At 39.1% G+C, this 22,476-nt stretch overlaps 1 protein-coding gene across 7 annotated transcripts in view; it reads left to right on the forward strand.

Annotated features, from left to right (window-relative positions):
* Positions 1-10,840: 10,840 nt before the first annotated feature.
* The window catches only part of CFAP20DC (CFAP20 domain containing), a 261,449-nt gene continuing 249,813 nt past the window's right edge, over positions 10,841-22,476 (forward strand). For 3 of the 7 annotated variants that reach the window (XM_034997949.1, XM_034997950.1, XM_034997953.1), the window contains exons 1-3: positions 10,847-11,141; positions 13,726-13,815; positions 16,744-16,837. In XM_034997949.1, coding sequence (XP_034853840.1) covers positions 11,121-11,141; positions 13,726-13,815; positions 16,744-16,837 — 205 coding nt within the window. In that variant the 5' untranslated portion in view covers positions 10,847-11,120. Of the gene's footprint in view, positions 11,142-13,725; positions 13,816-16,743; positions 16,838-22,476 lie in introns of all 7 variants that reach the window. The other 4 variants (XM_034997947.1, XM_034997948.1, XM_034997952.1 and 1 more) reach the window with 3 other exon arrangements.

Consider the following 22,476-nt stretch of genomic DNA (forward strand, 5'->3'; position numbering starts at 1 on the left):
ATGTGCTCTGGTAAGCGCTGTGAATTGTGCAAGACTGTTGAATCTCAGATCTGTACCTCTGAAACAAATAATGCAATATATGTTAAGAAAAAAAAGAAGAAGAAGGTAGCAGGAGGGGAAGAATGAAGGGGGGGAAATCGGAGGGGTAGACGAACCATGAGAGACGATGGACTCTGAAAAACAATCTGAGGGTTCTAGAGGGGAGGGGAGTGGGGTGGGAGGATGGGTTAGCCTGGTGATGGGTATTGAGGAGGGCACATTCTGCATGGAGCACTGGGTGTTATGCACAAACAATGAATCATGGAACACTACATCTAAAACTAATGATGTAATGTATCGGGATTAACATAAGAATAAAAAAAAAGATGATGTGGTATATATATATATGATGGAATATTATGCAGCCATCAAAAGGAATGAGATCTTGCCATTGCAACAAGGTGGATGGAACTGGAGGGTGTTATTTTGAGCGAAATAAGTCAATCAGAGAAAGACATGTGTCATATGACCTCACTGATATGAGGAATTCTTAATTGCAGGAAACAAACTGAGGGTTGCTGGAGTGGGGGGTGGGGTGGGAGGGATGGGGTGACTGGGTGATAGACACTGGGGATGGTATGTACTCTCGTAATTGTTGTGAATTGTGCAAGAGTGTTGAATCTCAGATCTGTATGTCTGAAACAAATAATGCAATATATGTTAAGAAAAAAAAAAAAAGAAGATAGCAGGAGGGGAAGAATGAATGGGGGGAAATCAGAGTGGGAGACGAACCATGAGAGATGATGGCCTCTGAAAAACAAACTGAGGGTTCTAGAGGGGAGGGGGGTGGGAGTATGGGTTAGCCTGGTGATGGGTATTAAAGAGGGCACGTTCTGCATGGAGCACTGGGTGTTATGCTCAAACAATGAATCATGGAACACTACATCTAAAACTAATCATGTAATGTATCGGGATTAACATAAGAATAAAAAAATTTTTTTAAAAAGTAAACCATAATCTGTTTTATAAAACTGTAAAATAGGCTATTTTACACTGTGAATGTTTAAGGTTTTTTGACAAAGCATGGAAAAGGTGAGTTTCCTGAGAGAATTTATAATAATAAATTTTATCCTCTGTTCTTTGATTTTCAGATTAATTTGCTACATAATTTTGACCCTTTGTAAGTTTTTGCACTAAGCTTTTCCTTTTTGCCTTCAATTGTAAATTTCTCTATAGTTTCATAGAATTATGTCAGAAGAACATTTCTTTTAAAGATCACCACATAAACATTTCTATTCATAATACTTGAACAAAAAAAGCCATTAATAGTCTATATAACGTCTTTAATACTCAACTAAAGCACTTTAACATAAGGCTCTCATACACAAAAAAATTATTTTGCTTTTGTTACTAATGGTGGAAAAATATAATTGCAACCTTCAAAAGAGTCCGCATACTAAAATTTTATTCAAGAATATAAAATTAAATTTCAAATAATCCAGGAAAATGTAATAAGAGTCTACATGCTAGCTTCTCTATGAATTATACATTCTCTTTCATTAAAATGGATCATACAGGGGCGCCTAGGTGGCTCAGTCAGTTAAGTGTCCAACTCTTGATTTCAGCTCAGGTCATGATCTCAGGGTCATGAGATGGAGCCTGATACTAGGCTCTGCACTCAGCGGGGAGTCTGTTTGAGATGGTCTCTCTCCCTCTCCCTCTGTCCCTCCCCGTCCTGCACACTCGTGAGTGTACTCTCTCTCTCTCTCCACAAAATAAATCTTAAAATAAAATAAAATGAATCATACACTTCTCTTCCTGTCTAAGCATAATACTTCCATCTGTGTGCTAAGTCTCATTTACTTCTTCCTTGTCAGGTTCTCCCTGTGATTATCTCTCTCCTCTGTATCTTCAAAATCCAGGTCTCTCCCATTGGGAATAAATAATAATTAAAAACTGTGTAAACTGCCTAACACTAGCTATTAAAGTTTCTTTACTCCATTCTTTACTCCATTTGCTAATTACTCTTCAGTCTACTGTAATCTGGTTTCTATCTGAATGGCTCCAACAAAGTAATCTTGTAAAGGTCACTGTTGATCTCCATGTTACTTTTCAAGCCTTATCTTATTTGACATCTTAGAAGCACGGGCATTTCTTCTTAATCTCAGGAAACAAACTGAGGGTTGCTGGAGTGGTGGGGGGTGGGAGGGATGGGGTGGCTGGGTGATAGACATTGGGGAGGCTTTGTGCTATGGTGAGTGCTGTGAATTGTGTAAGACTGTTGAATCACAGACCTGTCCCTCTGAAACAAATAATACATTACATGTTAAAAAAAAAAAAAAAAAGAAGAAGATAGCAGGAGGGGAAGAATGAAGGGGGGGAATCGGAGGGGGAGACAAACCATGAGAGACTATGGACTCTGAGAAACAAACTGAGGGTTCTAGAGGGGAATGGGAATGGGGGTATAGGTTAGCCTGGTGATGGGTATTAAGGAGGGCACACGTTCTGCATGGAGCACGGGGTGTTACACGCAAACAATGAATCATGGAACACTACATCAAAAACTAATGATGTAATGTATGGTGATTAACATAATAATAATAATAAAAAAAAGAAGCACAGGCATTTGCTGACCTACCCGTTTCTTGAAAGACCTTTACACCATTGGCACAAGAGTCACTGGATGTATGTGGTCTTTCCCTACTTTTTTGACTTCTCACTTTTGATCCTTTACCTATTTCTTACATGTCATTTCTGCCCAAGCTTTCTTTTCTTCTTACTCTAGAGTCTCTGGTTTCTCTACTCCACTATCTCAGGGTCTTTAATTACCATCTGTATTTTGATAACTCCTGATTCTATATGTCTAGCCCAAATCTCCATCTTTGGCTTTAGAACCATATACCCAATTTCCTATTTAATAGCTCAAATTTTATGTCCCACAGGTACCTCAAATTTAGTCCATCTGAATTTAATTCACCCAGTTATCTGAACAATAAACTGATAAGATGCTTAAATCCTCCCTTTTCCGGGGCGCCTGTGTGGCTCAGTCGTTGGGCGTCTGCCTTCAGCTCAGGTCACGATCCCAGGGTCCTGGGATCGAGCCCCGCATTGGGCTCCCTGCTTGGCCGGAAGCCTGCTTCTCTCTCTCCCACTCCCCCTGCTTGTGTTCCCTCTCTGGCTGTGTCTCTCTCTGTCAAATAAATAAAATCTTAAAAAAAAAAATCATCCCTTTTCCTTCTCTCTCACATCCACTCAACCACCAAGTGGGGCTTTGTAAGCCATGCCTTTGTCTTAACAGCAATAAGAAATCACTAAAGAGCATTTAAGCAGTGAAGGGAAAGACCTTATTGGTACAGTAGAAAGATTACTCTACCATATAATGGAGGATGGAATGGAGTTAATCAAAGATCAAAAATTATTTTGACCTGAGCTGTGGTAGAAAACATGAGGGAAATGATACTTTAATGAATGTTAGGTGCCAAATACAAAAACAAAAACATTGAGGAAGAGTGTTTTTTCTTTAAACCAAGTGTTAAACTAAACATATTAAAAGTAACAAATATTTCTTCCTGCTACATCATCCCTTCAGAAAATCTGCTCCGTTAACAGCACTATTTTCCCTGTCCTCAGCTGATTGGATCACCTGTGGATATGTGACTTCAGAAAAACCTTACCACAGGGGTGCTGGGTGGTTCAGTTGGTTAAGCAGCCCAACTCTTGGTGTCAGCTCAGGTCATGATCTCATGGATTGTGGGATCAAGCCCTTTGTAGCAGCCGGCTCTTCGCTCATCAGGAAATCTGCTTGAAAGATTCTCTCCCTCTGCCCCTCCTCCCCCCACCCTCACCCCAGCTGGCCCTGCTCCTGCTCTCTCTAAAAGTAAACTTAAAAAAAAAAAAAAACACCTTACCATAGACTGGGTTAAGCCAATTAAGACCTTCTCTACTAGGTACATGGAATGAGGATAGATAATCTCTACCAGGTTCTTACACTAATTTGTTTATTCTGTTGAAACAACAGTGTTTACATTTGATGAGAAATTTTTGAGTACTATATACCTAAATAAAAATCTCAGAGAGAGTATAATATCAGGAAATGTGAAACAATCTAAAAAGTTACTACCTTTTAATCAAACAATTGACTTTTTAGAAATCCTACAGAAATAATTTTTAAAAATTAGGACAAAGATTTGAAGAGCAACAATGATGTTCACTACTGGGTTATTTACAAAAGCAAAAATTTTAAATAGCAAAAAGTTGGAACAACTATATGTGGAACACTAGAAGATTGCTTAAGGATATACATAAAACATTAACAATGTGTATTTCTGTGTAGTGAAATTACAGTGATTTTCCTTTTGCATTTTTCAAGTTTTCTGAACTAAGTATATATGCCTTTTCTAATCAGAAACAAATAAAAAATATCAATAGAAAAATCTACTCACCACTTTAATTAACCAAATTATCGATCTCGACATCACAATAATGGGACAAGCATATTATTTATCTCCAAAAGGGATGAATTATATAATTTATATAGTAATTTTTGCCCTAAATGTTTAATTTAGTTGTAAGAAAACAATTAGACAAACCCATATTGAGGGACATTCTACAAAACAACTGGTGTGAACTATCCAAAATGCCAATATCTTGAAAATACTCCAACTGTTCTAAAATAAAGGAGACTATAATTACATTACAACTAAATTCACAGTATGACCCTTGATTGATCCTGTGTGGAAAAAAACAATTATTAGAACTGGAGAAATCTGAATATAGACTATATCAAAATATATTATTGTTCGATACTAAATTTCTTGAATGTGAAAATGATATTGAGGTATAGTATACATGTAGTGTTATGGTATAAAATGGTATGTAGGAGATCATCCTTGTTCTTAGGAGATACATGCTATTATGCTATGTATTTAGCAATAAAGTCTTATGATGCCTGCACTTTAACTTTAAATAACTCAGCTTAAATAGACATGCCTGGGCATGCATACAGACACATGCATGCACACATGTACAAATATTAATACCAGCATTTCTCAAGCTGTTTCTAAGGAGCCTTTTTTTTAGACATTTTTTCCTTATTAGCTCCTCTCCCCCATAAAATTTTTTAATTATGATAAAAAATAATATAAAATTTGCCATCTTAAACATTTTTAAGTATCCAGTTCCGTATTATTAAGTATATTCATACTGTTGTATAATTAATCTCCAGAACTTTATCTTGCAAAACTGAAACTCTATATCCATTAAGCAACAACTTCCCACTTCTCCCTAGTCCACCCATTCCCTGGCAACCATCATTCTACTTTCTGATTCTATGATTTTTGACTGCTCTATATACTTTATAGGTGGAATCATATAGTATTTGTGTGTGTGTGTGATTTGCTTATTTCACTTAGCATAATATCCTTAAGATTCATCCATGTTGTGGCATTTGTCAGAATTTCCTTCTTTTTTAAGGCTGAATAATATTCCATTGATTGTATATATCACATTTTGTTTATCCATTCATCCATCCATGAACATGGGTTGCTTCCACTTTGAATGTTGAGAATAATGTTAAGAACATGTGTGTACAAATATCCATTCCATAGGTTGCTTTTTCATTCAGTTGATCATGTCCTTTGATGCATGTAAGTTTTAAATTTTGATGTTGTCTAACTTATCTTTTTTTTTTAACTTTGTTGCCTGTGCTTTTAGTGTCACATCCAAGAAATCACTGTCAAATCCAGTGACAGGAAGCTCTTCCTCTATGTTTTCTTCCAAAACATAGTTTTATAATTTTAAGTTTTATGTTTAGGTCTTTGATCCACTTTGAGTTCTTTTTTTTCTTTTATGTATCATAAGGTAAGGGTCCAACCTCATTTTTTTTTGCATGTGGGTATCCAGTTTTCTATAGCCTTCTTACCATGAGTCAACACTAACTGGTTTTAGGTTAGGGATGGTTATGTAAGAAAAACTTGTTACTGAGATCTAACGTAACTTTTTCTGACAAAAGAAGAGCATTTATATATTTAAAAACAAACTGGTATTAAATATCAGCTCACTTCATTTAATCTTTTCAGAGACATATTTTACAAATATTTCATTTCTCTAAATCTAAGTGCTTACTCCACAAAACTGTTTCAGTTAGAGAAGTATTCATACCTAAATATTCACTTACTAGCATTATTTGTTTGTTTGTATTTCCCCTGAGAAAATTGTCCGGTAGTAGCTAGTTTTGGAAATTTCAAGTTTATACATGAATTTTGAAGTATTTGGTCATCTAAAGGTACAGGCAGGAAAAGCATCACTTTAGAACCTCAGAGACTAGAGAGGGGGGAAAATATCTACCATCAGTAAAATCATCAAAATCTTTCCCCATACCACATTTGCTTGAAAAAGGAAGACATCACTATTCTCAAATCAAAAGTCAAATGGATGACTCAGGTGTCACTAATTTTTCTCAATTCATTGAAACTGTAAAATAGTCAGTTTCTAAATTATTCTATCAACTTGGCATTATTGCCATTCATAAAGTTAATCCATAATGTGGAAAAAAATTAAATAATCCTCTGAGTATTAAACAGTTCTAGATTATTGTGCAGCAAAACAAATTCTGATCATCAAACCAGTATCTTTTTTCCTTCCCATTATGCTAAATAATTTGATTATGAACTGCAACCAAAATATAAACTACAACTATACTGTAGTAAATACTGTATATTCTTAGTTCAAAAGAATACTATTGTTTGTCAAATTGATAATAATAGCACCTAATTTGAATGACTACATTGACATACAAAGATTCCACCACCCTCAAAAACTGTAGTCTATTCCATTTTAAATATCATCCAATATCCTTTAATAACATTAATACACCACCAAATGACTTTCTTTGTAGAACAAAGACAAGCACTTTTAAAGCTTGTAAAGTGACTAATTCTTAATGTTGTCAAATTAAGTTAAGCAATTTAACGCAATTACTAAATGTACTGACTTCTTTAAAAATTGTAGCAATTAGAGAAAATGTTTCACTGTCTTTTATAACATACACAAATAACTTGGCTTAAGCAAAGTTGTTTGGGCAGGCTGGTTTGTTGTTTGGGGCTTTTTTTGTTTGTTCGTTTATTTATTTGGTGACAGGGCTGAGTTTTGGTAGCCATTCTTTTTTTTTTTTTTTTTAAGGTTTATTTATTTGAGAGAGAGAGCGTGCTCAGGCACATGCACCACAAGCGGGTGGAGGGGCAGAGGGAGAGGGAGAGAATCTCAAGCAGACTCCACGCTGGGTACAGAGCCCAATGCAGGGCTCATTCTCACAACCCTGAGATCATGACCTGAGCCAAAACCAAGAATCAGATGCCATAATCAAATCCAAGATTTTAGTCATGGCTTGCATTCATCCAAATCAAACAACAGCATTTGATATTATAAAATTGGATCCCTTCCCATCTCTGGTTTTGAGTTCATATTGTTAAAGTAGGGTACATTCTAATTTTGCTTTACAGCCACCACTGCCAAGGGTAAGGGTAGATTTCACCATAGACAAAACAGCACGAAGGCCCTACAGTGGAAGCACATATGTTGAACATGAAGAACTAAAAGAAAACTCAATGTGACTGAAATAAAGGGGGCTGCACATCATATACTGAACTTAGAGAGGAAGACAGGTTCTATAGTCACAAAAGGGTTAGAAGCAAGAGACTGATATGACTAAATTTGTCTGTTATAAAAATGACTCTGACTGCAAAGTGCAGATGGATTTGAAGGGAGGTCAACATGGTGTATTAGGAGGCTATCATAGTAGTTCAGAGAAGAGCAAATCACAGGTAAATCAGCGTACAGACTACAGCATACAGAGGGAAGGTAAGTAGATTTTAGAGGTATTTAGATAAAACAATTAGGTTCAGGTGATGGATTGGGTATGGGGAGTGTATCTATTGCTATATAAAAAAAATCACCCTAAAACTTAGCAGTTTACAATAAATATAATTTCTTTGGATCAAGAATCAGGATACGACTTAGCTGGGTGCCTCTGACTCTGGCTTAGTCATAAGGCTGCAATCAAAGCATTGACCAGGAATGCATTTACCTCAAGGCTTGACCAGGGAAAGATTCACTTCGAAGCCTACTCGTGTGACTGTTGACCGGCCTCAAGTTCTCACTGACTATTGGCCAGAGACATCAGTTCCCTGCAACATGGACCTTTCCAGGGGGGTACTCACAATAGAGCAACTGGTTTCCTTCATGTAAGGACAGAGTTAGGGAAGAAGAACCACAGCAAGGGAGTGGGAAGCTAAGCAAGAAGGAAATCAGTCTTTTTGTAACCTAATGTTAAAAATGACATCTCAGCATCATATTGTATTCATTAGAAGTGAGTCTCTAGGTCCAGGACACTTACAGAGGAGATTACACAAAGGGCAAATATACCAGAAGGTCATTTTGGAGGCTGCTATACCACAGGGAGTGAGGATGCAGGAGGCATTGTGGTATTAGTGAGGTTGGTGATGATGAACACAGAAAAAACTCTTGCCCTCATCAAATTTACCTTATGATAGCTAAAGACAGATGACAAACATATAAACAAACAAATTCAGATAATGATAAAGATAGAAAATAACATAGGACAGAGTTGTGAGTTTCTCTTCAGCTTTGGTGTTAAAACATGCTTTTCATACAGCCAAGTAGATTGCTAAAAGCCTTAGGATGTCCCCTAGATTCCTCCTGTACTCCCACTGACTTTTTGCTTCTCTTACAGCATTTATCTAAAACTGCTTTGTATTATATAGTACAAGTCACCCTTTGTGTTAGGTCAAAAACTGTGACCTCCCCCACCTCCAAGATGCCTACATCTACCCTTTGGAACGTGTGAATGTTTCCTTATTTGGAAAAAGGTTCTTGCAGGTGTTACTAAGTTAAGGATCTTGCAATAGAGTGATAACCCTGAATTATCCAAGTGGGCCCTAAATGCCATCACCATAGTCCTTATAAGAGACACTGAGAGAAGACACACACAGGAAGAGGCAGGGTGACCATGGAGGCAGACATTGGAGAGATGCAGTCACAAGTCAAGGAATGCCAAAAGCCACAAGAAGCTGGAAGAGCAAAGAGTAGATTTTCCTCCAAAGCTTCCCAAAGGAGTGTCACCCTGCTGACACCTTGATTTTGGACTGCTGGCCTCTAGAACTGTAAGAGAATAAATTTCTGTGGTGTTAAGCCAGCTAGTTTCTGGTAACTTGTTACAACAGCCACAGGAAACTAATAGACCCTTCCAATGTTATTCCCTATCACCAGATTTGTGGGATTTATCACAAGTTCTAATTATTTGTTCACTTGTTTATTGTGTCCCACCCCTATTAATGTGTAAGCTCCATGAAGATGGGGCCTTCCCTGGACACCCTAGCTCTTGGCGTAATATCTAGAATATATTACATCCCTAGGAATTATCTGTTAAATGAATGAATGCATAAATGTCCCCCAGTAGATAACAAGTCTTGCAAGACAAGAGACCATGTCTATTGGCCGTAATTCCCAAAGTCTCCAGCAAAGAGTCTTACCAAAAACTGTTGTTGAACTAGGTTTGAGCTCTAGAAATCAGGGATTCTGGATTCTGGATATTGTACTGCAATTTACAGTTATATGACAACCTCACTTCTGCCTTTGTACACATCTGGTATTAGACTTAGTGTGTTCTAGTAAGTTTGTTCCTTATCAGCTTTTCTTTTCTTAACCCTGATAAGGAGCAGGTCCAGAAAGCATTCATTTTCTCATGCTGTACATGATCCAGAGTGGTTGGCATATTGTAGGGAACAGAAATATTTAAGACTTTTGGGTGAATTCGAATATCAGGCTCAATCATAACTAAAAAGTAACATCACATCCTGGAGTAAATTCCTAATCAATTCTAGAAATGAAATATTCTCAACTGAAAGGAGACTAATCCCTAACCTCACATGGCTGTGAACCTTGAACCACTTGGCCTGTAGTAGGGACTCCATGAGTGGTACCTGGTTATTCATAATGCTTACCACTGACCTAACTCAGCCTTGAGGACAGCACTAGACAAGAGCTCCAAACCAGCTCCATGCCTTATTGGCCATGTGATCTTGGGCAAGCTATCTTACCTTTCTGAGCCAAAAAGTGATAATAATACCTACCTTATAAGAGTGGTTCTGACATAGAAACTAAATGAAGTAACCGAATCCTTAAACTTAGGAAAAGCGCCTGGCTCAATAATGTATGTAGTTATTTTAAGCAAAAAATCTTGGCTTTTGAACATTTGCAGTGATTTTGAGTAAACACTCCTACTTCCTTGGGCCTTCTGAAACAATGAACGGGACTAACTGACCCTATTCCTGCCTCAACGAAACCTAGTTTGGAAACCATCGAACCAAAGGCCATGTGAGGGTTCCATGTTTCCACGACTCTTCCCTTCAGCAACCTACCAGTTATCAGTGTTTACAAAGAAGAGAGACGAAACCGACTTGACAGGTTCACTAGAAGAGTCCAGCCCCTGCGGTAGCTCTTAAACCAGGCTCATTTTAGGCTTTTTCGCAGACAGAGCTCACGACCTTAGAGAGCGCGGGTCACAGGTTGGGCGGCCCACCATCTCCAGGAGAGTCCCTGAGTTGCCTGAGCAACGCCTACGTCACCGCGTACTCTCATTTATCCGTCGGTGAAGAGCACACAGAGCTCAACGCGCAGGCGCCTCGTGGGAGCCAATGGGCGCGGTCCGAACGCAGGCGCCGCTGGGCCCCGCCCCTTTCCGATCGAATTCGGGGGCGGGGCGGGGCGACGGCGGGAGCGCGCCCGTCTTTCCCAGGCGAGCGGGCGGTTGTCCGTGGCTCTGTGGCTGGGCGCCCCGTTACGTAGGTTACGCATACAATCACTCCCCCAGGGCCGCCCGAAGCCCGCCCAGATAGCTGCGCCCTCCCACACCCGGGCACCCCGGAGGCAGGGGCCGCGATGGTGCGGGGCGGGGGCTCGACGTGGAGCTGACCGGGGGCTGAGAAGAGTCGGGGCGACGCGCGAAGCCCTTCCCTGCTGTCGGGCTCTGGGGCTCCCGCCCGCCGATTTCCAGCCGTCAGGGTCACGCCACTCGCTGGACGCCCTGAACTCCGTGTCCCCCAAGCCCCGGGCCCCCTGCGGGAATGTTCAAAAATGAGTACCAGGTAACCCGAAACGGCCGTCCACAGCTTTCTCCTCTTGGGTGAGGTAGTTCGTGTTCAGGGTGAGGACAGCGCTCCCTCCCCACTCCCCCTTAACACGGTTTTTTTCTGGGTGAGAAAGAAGTTCTGGATGAGTCGTCTCGACCCCGGAAGAAAAAAGGAGTAAGCAACCACGGTTTGGGCGTATGATTTGGCTTTTGTTCAATCTCCAGCTCAGTTCTTTTGAAGGTGTATGGATTGCCTGAGACTCTGATTAAAATGCAGATCTTAAACCCCCATCGGACCTCTGGATCAGAATCTTAGGGCAGGGCCCATATATGCATCTTGAGTTTTAACAAGTTCCTTGGGCACTCACTGTTGATGCACACTGATGGCTTAGAAGCTATTTAGAGTAGAGTGAATGAGTGAATGCATGAGTGGGTTAAACCAAGAAAAAATAAGCATTTATCTACGTGCTATTTTCTTTTTCCCTAAAACTGGGGTCAGTGATTCTCTAACACCGGGGTAGGTTAGGATCTTTTGGGGTACTTGTGAAAATGCAGATTTCCTGACCCTCACCCCCCATCTAGTAAATGAGAACATCTGTAAAAACTTGCCCCAGTTGATTCTGATGCACATGGTCCAAAGATCACAGTGGAGAAACTGCTTCTGGGTCTTCCTCTGTCACCTTGAGTATCTTAATGTCTTCAAAACATGGCTTGCTCTTCTCACCTCACTGGACCCCTGAATCCACTGGACCCACTGCTTTTTTTGACCCTAGTCTCCTGTCCTTCCCTCCTACTTCTTTTTTTTTTTTTCTTTTTTTTTTTAAAGATTTTATTCATTTATTTGACAGAGACAGAGACAGCGAGAGCAGGAACACAAGCAGGGGGAGTGGGAGAGGGAGAAGCAGGCTTCCCGCTGAGCAGGGAGCCCGATGTGGGACTCGATGTGGGACTCGATGTGGGACTCGATGTGGGACTCGATGTGGGACTCGATCCCAGGACCCTGGGATCATGACCTGAGCCGAAGGCAGTCGCTTAACCAACTGAGCCACCCAGGCGCCCCCTTCCCTCCTACTTCTACCTGAGGTTACATTCTCTGTTTACAGTTGTCCCTGTGCTGGACCAGCCCTCCATTGATTACCTCTACCTTTTTACCAAATGCTACTTGCCTTCCTATTAGTGTCCTTCAAGTAGTCTGCTGTTCTCTTTCTTCTACTCCCATTTGATATCATTAAATGTGTTAGAACAATTTAAGAGAGTTTTCCTCTCAATTTAGGTAAAATATGTTACTATAAAAAAGCATATGCCCACAATGGAAAACAGGAGAAAGCAGAAGGAAGAGGGGATGGGTATTCCACCAGGTACAAGGATTTTTCTCTTTAAAAAAACAAACAAACAAAACTGCCTCAAATTTAAAATTTTTATTGATATGTGACCTAACCCCAGAAGCTATAGTAATTTATAGTAATTCTTAACCACACACAGTTTGCACATAATACTGCCTAAGGAAGAAGAAATTTAGTGTCTTAAGTTAAAGTGATGGTTTTAAAACTCAGAAGCAAAAATACCTTTATATTATTGAGAAAACTTAAAAGCTGGAAATTCTTTACAAAAATCAGACAGATTTGCTCATGTGCTGCTTATAATTAAAACAGACCATAAAAGAAAACCATATTTAGTTTTCATTTCATATTCTCAATTTCTTGCAATTAACTCTTCCTCAGAGATAATCATCTTAATTCCTTTCTTTGATAATTAAAGCTTCTGGATATTCAGTAATGTGTTTAGTACTTTTATATAAGCATGGCCTTGCATGTTCTCAGGTTTGCAATAGGGAACACAGAGCATGTTTATACAAATGATTCTCTGTTTTTCTTATACAAATTTTATAGATTTCCATATCAGTTTATATTAGATATATAAAAAGATGGGAATGCTCAGAATAAGAATCAAACCCTAACGCCCACTCGTTCCCAAGCTTTTTTATTAACCAGTACCAAAATATTCAATTTGCCCTTTTTTTGAATAATTATTGCTGGCACTATTGAGCCCTTGCTACATACAAGGTATTGTGTTTGATGGTTTATGTGTACTATCCTGTGTAATCCAACAACCCATTTTACAGATGGAGAATCAAGAGGTTAAATAACTCTCAAGGTCAGATAGTTAATAAATGTCAAAGCTGGTATCGGAGCTTGGGTCAGTATGACTGGAAAGCTTATAGCCACAGATAACTTACCAGAATTTGTTAGCCTGGCTCTGAAGTTGAGTTTAAACCCTTTAGTCAAAGATGAATAGAATGTTTTGTAAGCATGATTTATACATGGCAAGTAAATGAACCCCACATCGAGAGAGAGTAGAGTTTGTATGGCACAATTTAATGTTTATCATTCTTTAAAAAAATATATATTTTTAAAATCAGAGTGGTTGTGGCTTAAGTACAATCAAAGTATACTGTAGGAGTTAATAACAGGGGTAATGTTTCCTCCCAGATCTATTTAACAGACAGATGCCTGGAACAGTGGTTATAGACTGTGTGGTGGATAGTATTTCCTGTTTAGCATTGTCTTTCACTTTAATTTAAACATGTTTTTATTTTCCAGGGAGGTGCATTTGTTGAAATCTTTAGTGCCCAGGGCAAAAATCCTGGAGCAAAATGGAAGATCCTTGGCAGTCCATCTGTGATTTGGAAAGTAAGTGTTTGAAGTTAGAGCCATCTAAATCCTGGAGAGAAAGGAGAATGAAGATTATAAGAAAAAGGGTTTGATAAGGTTTCAGAATTGTTTTTACTGTTCATTCAAAAACCCTTTCATGACCCTGTTGGCTGCAGCTCTCCCAGAAACCACTCCTCAGTCCTTTCAAGACTTTGGCACTCAGCTCATAACCCTTCTCTGTAGGCCAAGTCCTGCTGTTGTTTTAGGTGACTTCAGTGTTTGTGAGGAAACTCTCCAAACCCTGAGCTGCTCATTTCTTGATTTCTTCATCACTAATAACCTATTCCACTCTCTGTCAGTCCCCGTTCCCACTGTCACACCCTGTCCCTTATCACGGTAAACTGCAGGGCCTCTGAAATGACTAAGACACACCTTGAGACATCTCTCTCCGACCCCGAGCTTCAGTTCTTAAGGCTGCTTGCTCACTTAGTCTCACTGTATTTGTTCTTCAACCTAATTGAGACCTTGAGGCCATTGGCCTTTCTACTTCCCCAGTGCTTAGTTTTATTTAGGCATGTATTTTCTCTATCTTCGCTTCCTCTCCTCTTCAGCCCAGAATCCAGAGTCTGTGATTTCACTCACTTCCCAGGCAAAACCTTGAATGCCCTTGCTCTTTGTCCTTTCATCATGCTGGCCTTGCAGAGGCCAACCATGTCTGAATCCCCAGCCATCTGTCTTTTCTGAGCAGAGTTCTGGGCCCCTCAGTAACTTTGGAGAAAAAAATCAATAGCCTCTCAGATTAATAATACTATAAATTCAACCTGAACAACCTAGAAAATTCTCCTCGTATGTTCTCTTAGTCTCTCAAATGATTATTTCTCCATTATCTTCAAGTTTTCAACCCCCAACTCTCTACCCCCCTCCCCAATCCACAAGTACAGGCCCTCTTTACCGACTCACTGGAAGACTTCATGCCCCATTTCACAGGGAAAATTGATGCCATCAGATAGAAACTACCTCAGCCTGATGCCACCAGACCTAAAAACCTATATCCATCCCTATCCCTTTCTCTTTCACTCCTCTCCTATTCAACTGGGAGAAAGATGTCTTTCTGTGGACCTTATGGGTAACTTTTTAAAGCTACTGTTAACTGAGTGCTTACTGTTTGCCAAGCCCAGCTTTAGCACATTACATATATTTATACAGTAGCCTTGTGTGATAGGTACTTTATGCCAGTTTTCTGGATGCTAAAACTGAGGTCATGGGGAGAGTAAACAACTTGCTTAAAATTATACAGCTCTTCCTGTGAATGAGAGATCAGTGATGTGGAGGGTATAGAGCAGGGAGCGTATTTAAGGCTTCCCCAAGGAAATGACATTGGATTTCTAAGAGCTAACTATGCACTGTGTAGGGCTGGTGGAGACCAGAGTGTTTCAGGCAAAGGGAGAAGCACATACAAATTCCTTGTGCAGGAGAGAGCTTAGAATTTTTAAGAAATTGTAAGAAGGCGGGCGTCTGGGTGGCTCAGTTGGTTGAGCGACTGCCTTCGGCTCAGGTCATGATCCTGGAGTCCAGGATCGAGTCCCACATCAGGCTTCCTGCTCAGCAGGGAGTCTGCTTCTCCCTCTGACCCTCCCCCCTCTCATGTGCTCTCTCTCTCTCTCTCTCTCTCATTCTCTCTCAAATAAATAAATAAAATCTTTAAAAAAAAAAAATTGTAAGAAGGCTACTAAGGTCAGAATACAGAGAAGAGAGAGAGTGCAAGGTAGGAGATTGAAGTTTGCAAAACCAGGCAGCAACTAGACTAGGTGGGGGTTTATGGACCATGTTGATGATTTGGGTAAGCTGTTGAAAGGTTTTAAGTATGTGCCCAACTTGTGTATAGATGGAATAATATAGTCAGTCTATGTGTGTTCATTTCAAATACATGAGAGATGCTGTTGTGATGGATATAATACAGATTTATTTAAATGTTATTTAATGCTCAGCAGCCTTAGTTACAATGCATTTCTTAACATATACAGAGAGGAAGATTGGGAGGATCTGTGAAATATTATAATGGGTCTTTATACTCAGGTTGGGAATTTGCTTCAAAATGAAAAAATAACCATTTACATTACCACTTTGAGTCATGGAAATCGGACTGTCACTTTTAAGGAGATTTTTTATTTTCAGGTTTGGTTTTGTTCTGTTTGTTTCTTCTACCATAGTTTTTTGTTTCTTGGGGTTTTTTTAAGATTTTATTTATTTATTTGACGGGGAGAGAGCACAAGCAGGGGGAGCAACAGAGGGAGAGGGAGAAGCAGGCTCCCGACTCAGCAGGGAGCCCAATGCAGGGCTTGATCCCAGGACCCTGGGATGTTGACCCGAGCCGAAGGCAGATGCTTCACTGACTTGAGCCACCCAGGCGTCCCTCTCCTACCATAGTTTTTAAAAAAGGTCACCTTAATTGTGACACTTTAATTAGTACTGATTTTCAGTAGATGACATATAGAACTTCAGGTTAGAGCACTAGTAAAATAAGGCAATGATTAATTTCATATGAGCCATGGCCAGACACCCAGGAACTTGCAGACTGGATACAACATAGGTTAGGTAATTTTGTATATGGTAACATGGAGTGATGTTCAGCCTGTGCTGTTAGACAGGAATATGTTGATTAAAGGAGAGGAAGGGTAACTAAATTCTGGAAACTCTAAATTAGTAACTTGGGAATCCCTGAAACTAGGGAATTTCTTATCATTTGGAGGAAGAGTTTCTTGATATGATAGAGGACTTATCAAGTGATAGAGTGGGGCTTCTGAATCCAGTTCCCAGCAGTTTTCAGGGTAAGAGTATCATCAAGGCCTGACTTTTAAGTCATTTGAATCTGGGACTTTTCCCCCTATGGGTTTGCAGCTCCAATTTTATGATAGAAGCCAAATAAAATATACACCAATTACCACTGTTTTTATTTTTGTTCTATAGGAGTTTGATAAAGAAGTTAAAAGTTTTGTGTTTGTCCTGGAAGGCAGCAGCCGAACAAACAAAATTCAGTTACCAAAGGAGAATAAGCAAATCCGTAAGTAAAATTTTTGACATTAAAGCTTAACATTTGATTTTTAAAGTTATACTTTTAAGTCTAGCACACAGGCATTAGTTTGGCTTTTACTGGCATCTGTTAACTTAAAGTGATAGGTCTGTTTTTAATTTAGAAATTAACCTTATGCCAGACTTCATGTATATATAAATATTATATAAATATATATTAAGTTATATATGTATTTTGCTTCACTGTTGATTCGTAATCTAGAAGTATTTTTTTTTTAGATTTTTAGATTTTTTTAGATTTTATTTACCATAGAAGGCATTACTTAGTGACCTTACCTTCAAGAATATTAATATCTAATATGTATAAATATAAATACAAATATGTGTTTCAACAAAAACCCAAAGAGTAGATTTTCAGTTCTTTCTTACTTTGGAAATTAGGAACATCATTTTAAAGCAGAAGGAACCTGAATTTACAATCAGAAGCCCAATTATTGGCAGAACTGAGGTTAAGATTCAAGGCTCTGCCACCAAATTAGGCTTTGAGTAAATTGATGGCAATTTAAGATATATAATTTTTCAAAATAATTCGTCCGATTTTCATCAACTTTATCCTATGTGTTAACTATAGATTTCAGGTGATTTATTAAATGTAAGCAGCCAGTTATTTTTTATGTTGATCATTTCCTTATTTATTCCTTTATTAATTAAGAACATTTACTGAACACCTACTGTGTACCAGGTGCTATGAAAAGACCTGTTCTTGGTAACTGATTTTCTCGTTTTAATTCGGCTTTCTAAACTTTCACAGGCTCTGCTTTATCTACCACTTCACGCTACTGCATGCATATTATAGATTTCTAAGATGTAAACCGAGCCATAGAAATTATAGATGGAAGATGATTAATTTTAAAATAGTTTGCCAGTGTTTCTTTCTAAAATAAAACAGAACCTCAAAGAGAAAGTGTAATCTTTGTTAAAATCAATTTTATTAATTTACTACCACTTTAAACATCATGATTTCCTCATAGTTCCTTTTAAACAACAGAGTTTTTTTTTTCATTTCCACAAAAATTTATATACTTATAAATGAGGTGAACTAAGATGAGCCAGAGAAATATGTCTGAAATTGTAGGTCATTCTTGTTACAGGAGCCATGGTCCATCTGTTTTTAAGGATATTGACTTTGTGAGATGGATACATCTGATTTGCAGGAGTGTGACTTTGTTCTAAACCAGTGTTCTCTGGTTGGCCTATCCTTCTATGCACTGCCCTTTGCGTCTGTGCACATAATCATGTCACTGATAAAATCAAATCAGTTCTGGTAACCTCTCTCAGTTGGATCTGAGAAAGCTTTCCCCTCTTTCAAAGTCTCAGTGACTAAAGACAAGCATCCTTTTCCTACATTTATCTAAGATTTTTTTTAGAAACAAAACAAGCTTAATGTGTTATAATTGCTTTGTAAAAGGAAAAATGATAGTTTTAATTGGAAGAAACAAAAGAATCTTCTAATGTATTTCTTGTACAATGCCCTGTAATTAAAAATTAATCTGGCTCTTTGGTAGCATGTGTGGTACTGTAACAAATGAAACAGCTTATAGAGTCTGCCCTGTACTAATGCCTTTAAGATTAATTATTTGTAATTTTTGATAACAGAACTTTATAGCTATTTTCACTTGTGTAAAATGACCTTCTGTGTGAAGTTGTTAAATTAAATGGCATGTCTTGAGTAGAGAATTGGTTTTCCATTAACATTTCTAAATTTAGCTCAGTTACCATTACGTATTCCTATTTTAAGAGTAAACATCCACTTTATTTATGCAAACTTGACATTAGGTACCCCATATGTATTTCCCACTATATTAGGTAGTTAGGAAAAAAGCTTAATGATGAAAGTAAGTATGTTTAACTTTTCATTTTAAATGGTGATATTTCGGAATTATATTTGAGCATCTCTAAATGTCAGAGTTTTGTTTGTTTTTTACACTACATCTTATCAAATAGAGGAAAGCGTGATATTGATGATCAGATTGTGCACTTCTCCAGCGCAGGAATCTTGCACCATCCACTCTGTACCCTAACTTGGTGTATCGTATGTAGTTGGTGTTAAGTAAGTTTGTTACCTTGCCACATTAAGAAACTATCACAGTTTGGGTTATAATTTCTAACTGTAACCAGTTCGCCCTCATAAGCAGATTAAGTAAATGATTAGCCAACTATACCAATAAATCCATGCTGCTCTTCATCCTGGATCATGCTGTGGAGCTGCCCATATGAGATGCAGCAGTGTCACACGCAAACATCTGTCATTTGGATGGTCTGCCCCAGGACTTAATCTTTTTGAGACTCCTATTTGAATCCATTGTTTTCTCCGCCAGTGGCATCTGAATCTTAAGGTGTGTCTCTTGGGATCAGCATCCCTGAAGCCTTGTGTTTATCTAAGTTTCAGCTGCTCTGGAGGATGAGGATGAGGTCATCTTTATGAGCCCCCCCCAACCTACTCCCACTCCCACTTTGTTATTCTTCTTAAAATAAATGTCATTATGACTTGCTTTGTTTAAAACCCTTCAACGATCTTGATCTCACCACTCTATTGATAGTGCTCTTGTCAGGGTCACTAGTCATCTCTGTATTCCTGAATCCAGTGGCTCATTCTCAGCCCTCATCGTGCTTGACGTATCAGCAACATTTAACAAGTTGACACCATCCTCCTTGGATGCCCATCGTCTGAGTTTTCTTTCCACTTCACTGGTCTTCCTTTTTAGCTTCCTTTCATGTTCTTTCTCTCCCCAACCCAGCTTCGTGTTGCAATGCCTATAGACCTGACCCTTGACACTCTTTACCTGTATTTACTCCTTTGATTATTGGTGCTTGTCTCATAGATTTATTTTTTTTTTTAAAGATTTTATTTATTTTTTTGAGACAGAGAGAATGAGAGACAGAGAGCATGAGAGGGAGGAGGGTCAGAGGGAGAAGCAGACTCCCTGCCGAGCAGGGAGCCTGATGCGGGACTCGATCCCGGGACTCCAGGATCATGACCTGAGTCGAAGGCAGTCGTTTAACCATCTGAGCCACCCAGGCGCCCTGTCTCATAGATTTAAATACCATCTCTGTCTTACTCCAGCTTAAATGTATTTCCAAATCAGACTTCTCGCTCAAACTCCAGACTTGTATTTTCAGTTGCTTAGATGACATTTCTATCTGGACCGCCTTACCCTACAAACTACTCCCGCTGCTACAGATAGCCATATCTCCATTGTTAGCAACCTGTCTTTTCAAGTAGCTCTGACAAAAAACTTCAATCAGTCTGATTTTTTTTCTCTTCATTCAGTCCATCAGGAAGATTTTGTTGGTTCTCTCTTTGGTTAGACTTCGAGTCTGACTACGACTTTTTGTCGCCGCCAGTGCCACCACATCTCATGCTTGGAACATCTCATGCATTCGTCTTCTCATTGGCCCACCTGGTTTTTTTTACTTGCTTCCCTACAGTTTGTTGTCAGTTTCACAGCTAGAGCAATACTTGCAAATGTAAGGCTCTCCGCTACTGAAAATATCTCATCTCTGAGTGAAAACCAAAGATCTGTGGGACCCTATGGTATCTGGTACCCTCTTAATTCTCTGACCTTATCTCCTGTTACTCTTGCTGTTGTTCACTCTGTTGCAGCCATACAGGTCTCCTTGCTGTTTTCAAACGTAGCCTGGTGCCCTATCACCTTCGCACCTGTGCACAAGCTGGTAACCCTCTGCCTAGAGCTGTCTTTTCCCAAATAGCTGCGTGGCTCACCATCTCCTCTTCTGTAGGCCTTTAGTACAATGTCTTCTCAATGACAGCCCACCCCGCCCTGTAATTTATAGCCCTTCCACGCTCTTGATCCCTTTTACCTTTCTCTACTTTTTCCCATGTACTTATCTCCATTTTACATGCTATTTGTTCCTTAGAGATTTTTTTTTATTGTTTTTCTCACAGTTGCCAGAGGTAAGCACCCCCAGCACAGAAATTTAGTCTATTTTGTTCACCTAGTATAGTTCCTGACACATAGTAGACATTCAGTAAATCTTTGTGGAATAAATTAATGAATATATGAGTGGATTCCCATTGATCTTAGGATGACCTATATCCTTCACATGGCCTTCACGGCCCTGAATGATTGAGATCCTAGCTATTTGCCAGAATCACCTCCTGCTGCTTTTCCCTTTCTGTGTCCCCTACCAGTCCTTTATATCTTTAGATTCATCCACTCCACCATGGCTTTTTTCATCACATGATGGAGTATTCCCTCTCCCTATAACATTTGTTCCTCCATCTCCCTCGCCCACTCAACCCCTGCTCTTTCTTCCCAGCTGAATTCCAGTGTTATTTCTCCCAGAAAACCCTCACTCGTCTTCCCTCCAGTGACCGAGGATTATACATTTTCATTGCACCCTGACCTTCTCCTTCCTGAAACTAGAATATCGGTTCCAAGAGAGCAGAGACAGTGTCTGTCTTATTCACTACAAAAACATCTGCCTCGAGTCTGGCATGTAGTAGATGCTCAGTAAGTCTTTTTTTGAATGATAGATCTAATTTAATTCATACAAATAATCCTGTGAGGTATATATCTAATTTGCCCAGCCCAGTTTTTCACCTGAAAGGAAAAGAGCCCAGAGAGATCTTCTGATTTGCCCAAGGAATATGGAATGATCCAGAATAGAGGCATACCTGTTTCCTGTCTTCTGGGTTGAAGTGGGAGACTTCACCTCAGTGTGCTGTTCGTGCTGGGACTGCGCTAGGAAGCAGGAAGTAGCTTCAGTCATGACTTGGCAGGGCACCTGTAAAGGATGACTGTGTTGTGCTCTCATCCCAAACTCGTGGACGATGAAACAAACACTTGTGAGATGTACATGTGGTGTATGTTGGTGTACAGCTGTCACTGGCTATAATGAAGCAAGTATAAAACCACTCTTTAAAAACCTGATGGTGTTTTACCAGTTAAATGCGTTTTAAAAGATTCAAAGGAAAAAAGGCCTTGACCCCTTAAAAATAGAGGTAGTTTATCTCAGCAGAGAACAGATTATGAAACTGTAGAAACCTGCATATTTCAGTAAAAAGACTAAATTTTTATGAATTTTATATACTTGATGGGCATTTTTTGACTAATAGTAGTTCACATTCAGCATTACTTAGTGATTTTCAATATAATGTAGACATGAAGAGTCAGTTTAAATTTACTAGGCCACTGGAAAAAATATTACTATAGAGTTTATTTAGCATTTCTGACACACAGGATCAGTGTATGTCAAATGTGATTAAAGTATTTTTTTCTTTGTCAGATCGTCACCATATGGTATTGTCATACTTCTTTTAATCTTAGAAGTGAAGCCTTTTGGAAACTAGAGCTTCTGTATGTGAGAAAGTTGAATTACAAAGCTTTCTTTTTTTGAGGGCAAGTGTCTTTCGTATCTAAAAATGTTCATAGGAAAATGCCCTGTATGTGTAGCATAGCTCATTGTTTTTGAAGAAAATTGTGCTGATTCAGTGAGATTTGTAACACAACTTAGGGACCTTTGTAAAGACTGATTTCATTTATCCAGGTGCTCTCTCAGCTCTATATACAGAGGCCATTGTGCGATGGAAAAACGCCATAGGGTCAATCAATGGAAGATGCAGGAGAGAAATTAATGATGATTTAT

Source organism: Mirounga leonina, unplaced genomic scaffold, assembly GCF_011800145.1.
Source record: "Mirounga leonina isolate KUSES-001 unplaced genomic scaffold, KU_Mleo_1.0 Mir_94, whole genome shotgun sequence".
NCBI classification, from domain to species: Eukaryota; Metazoa; Chordata; class Mammalia; order Carnivora; family Phocidae; genus Mirounga; species Mirounga leonina.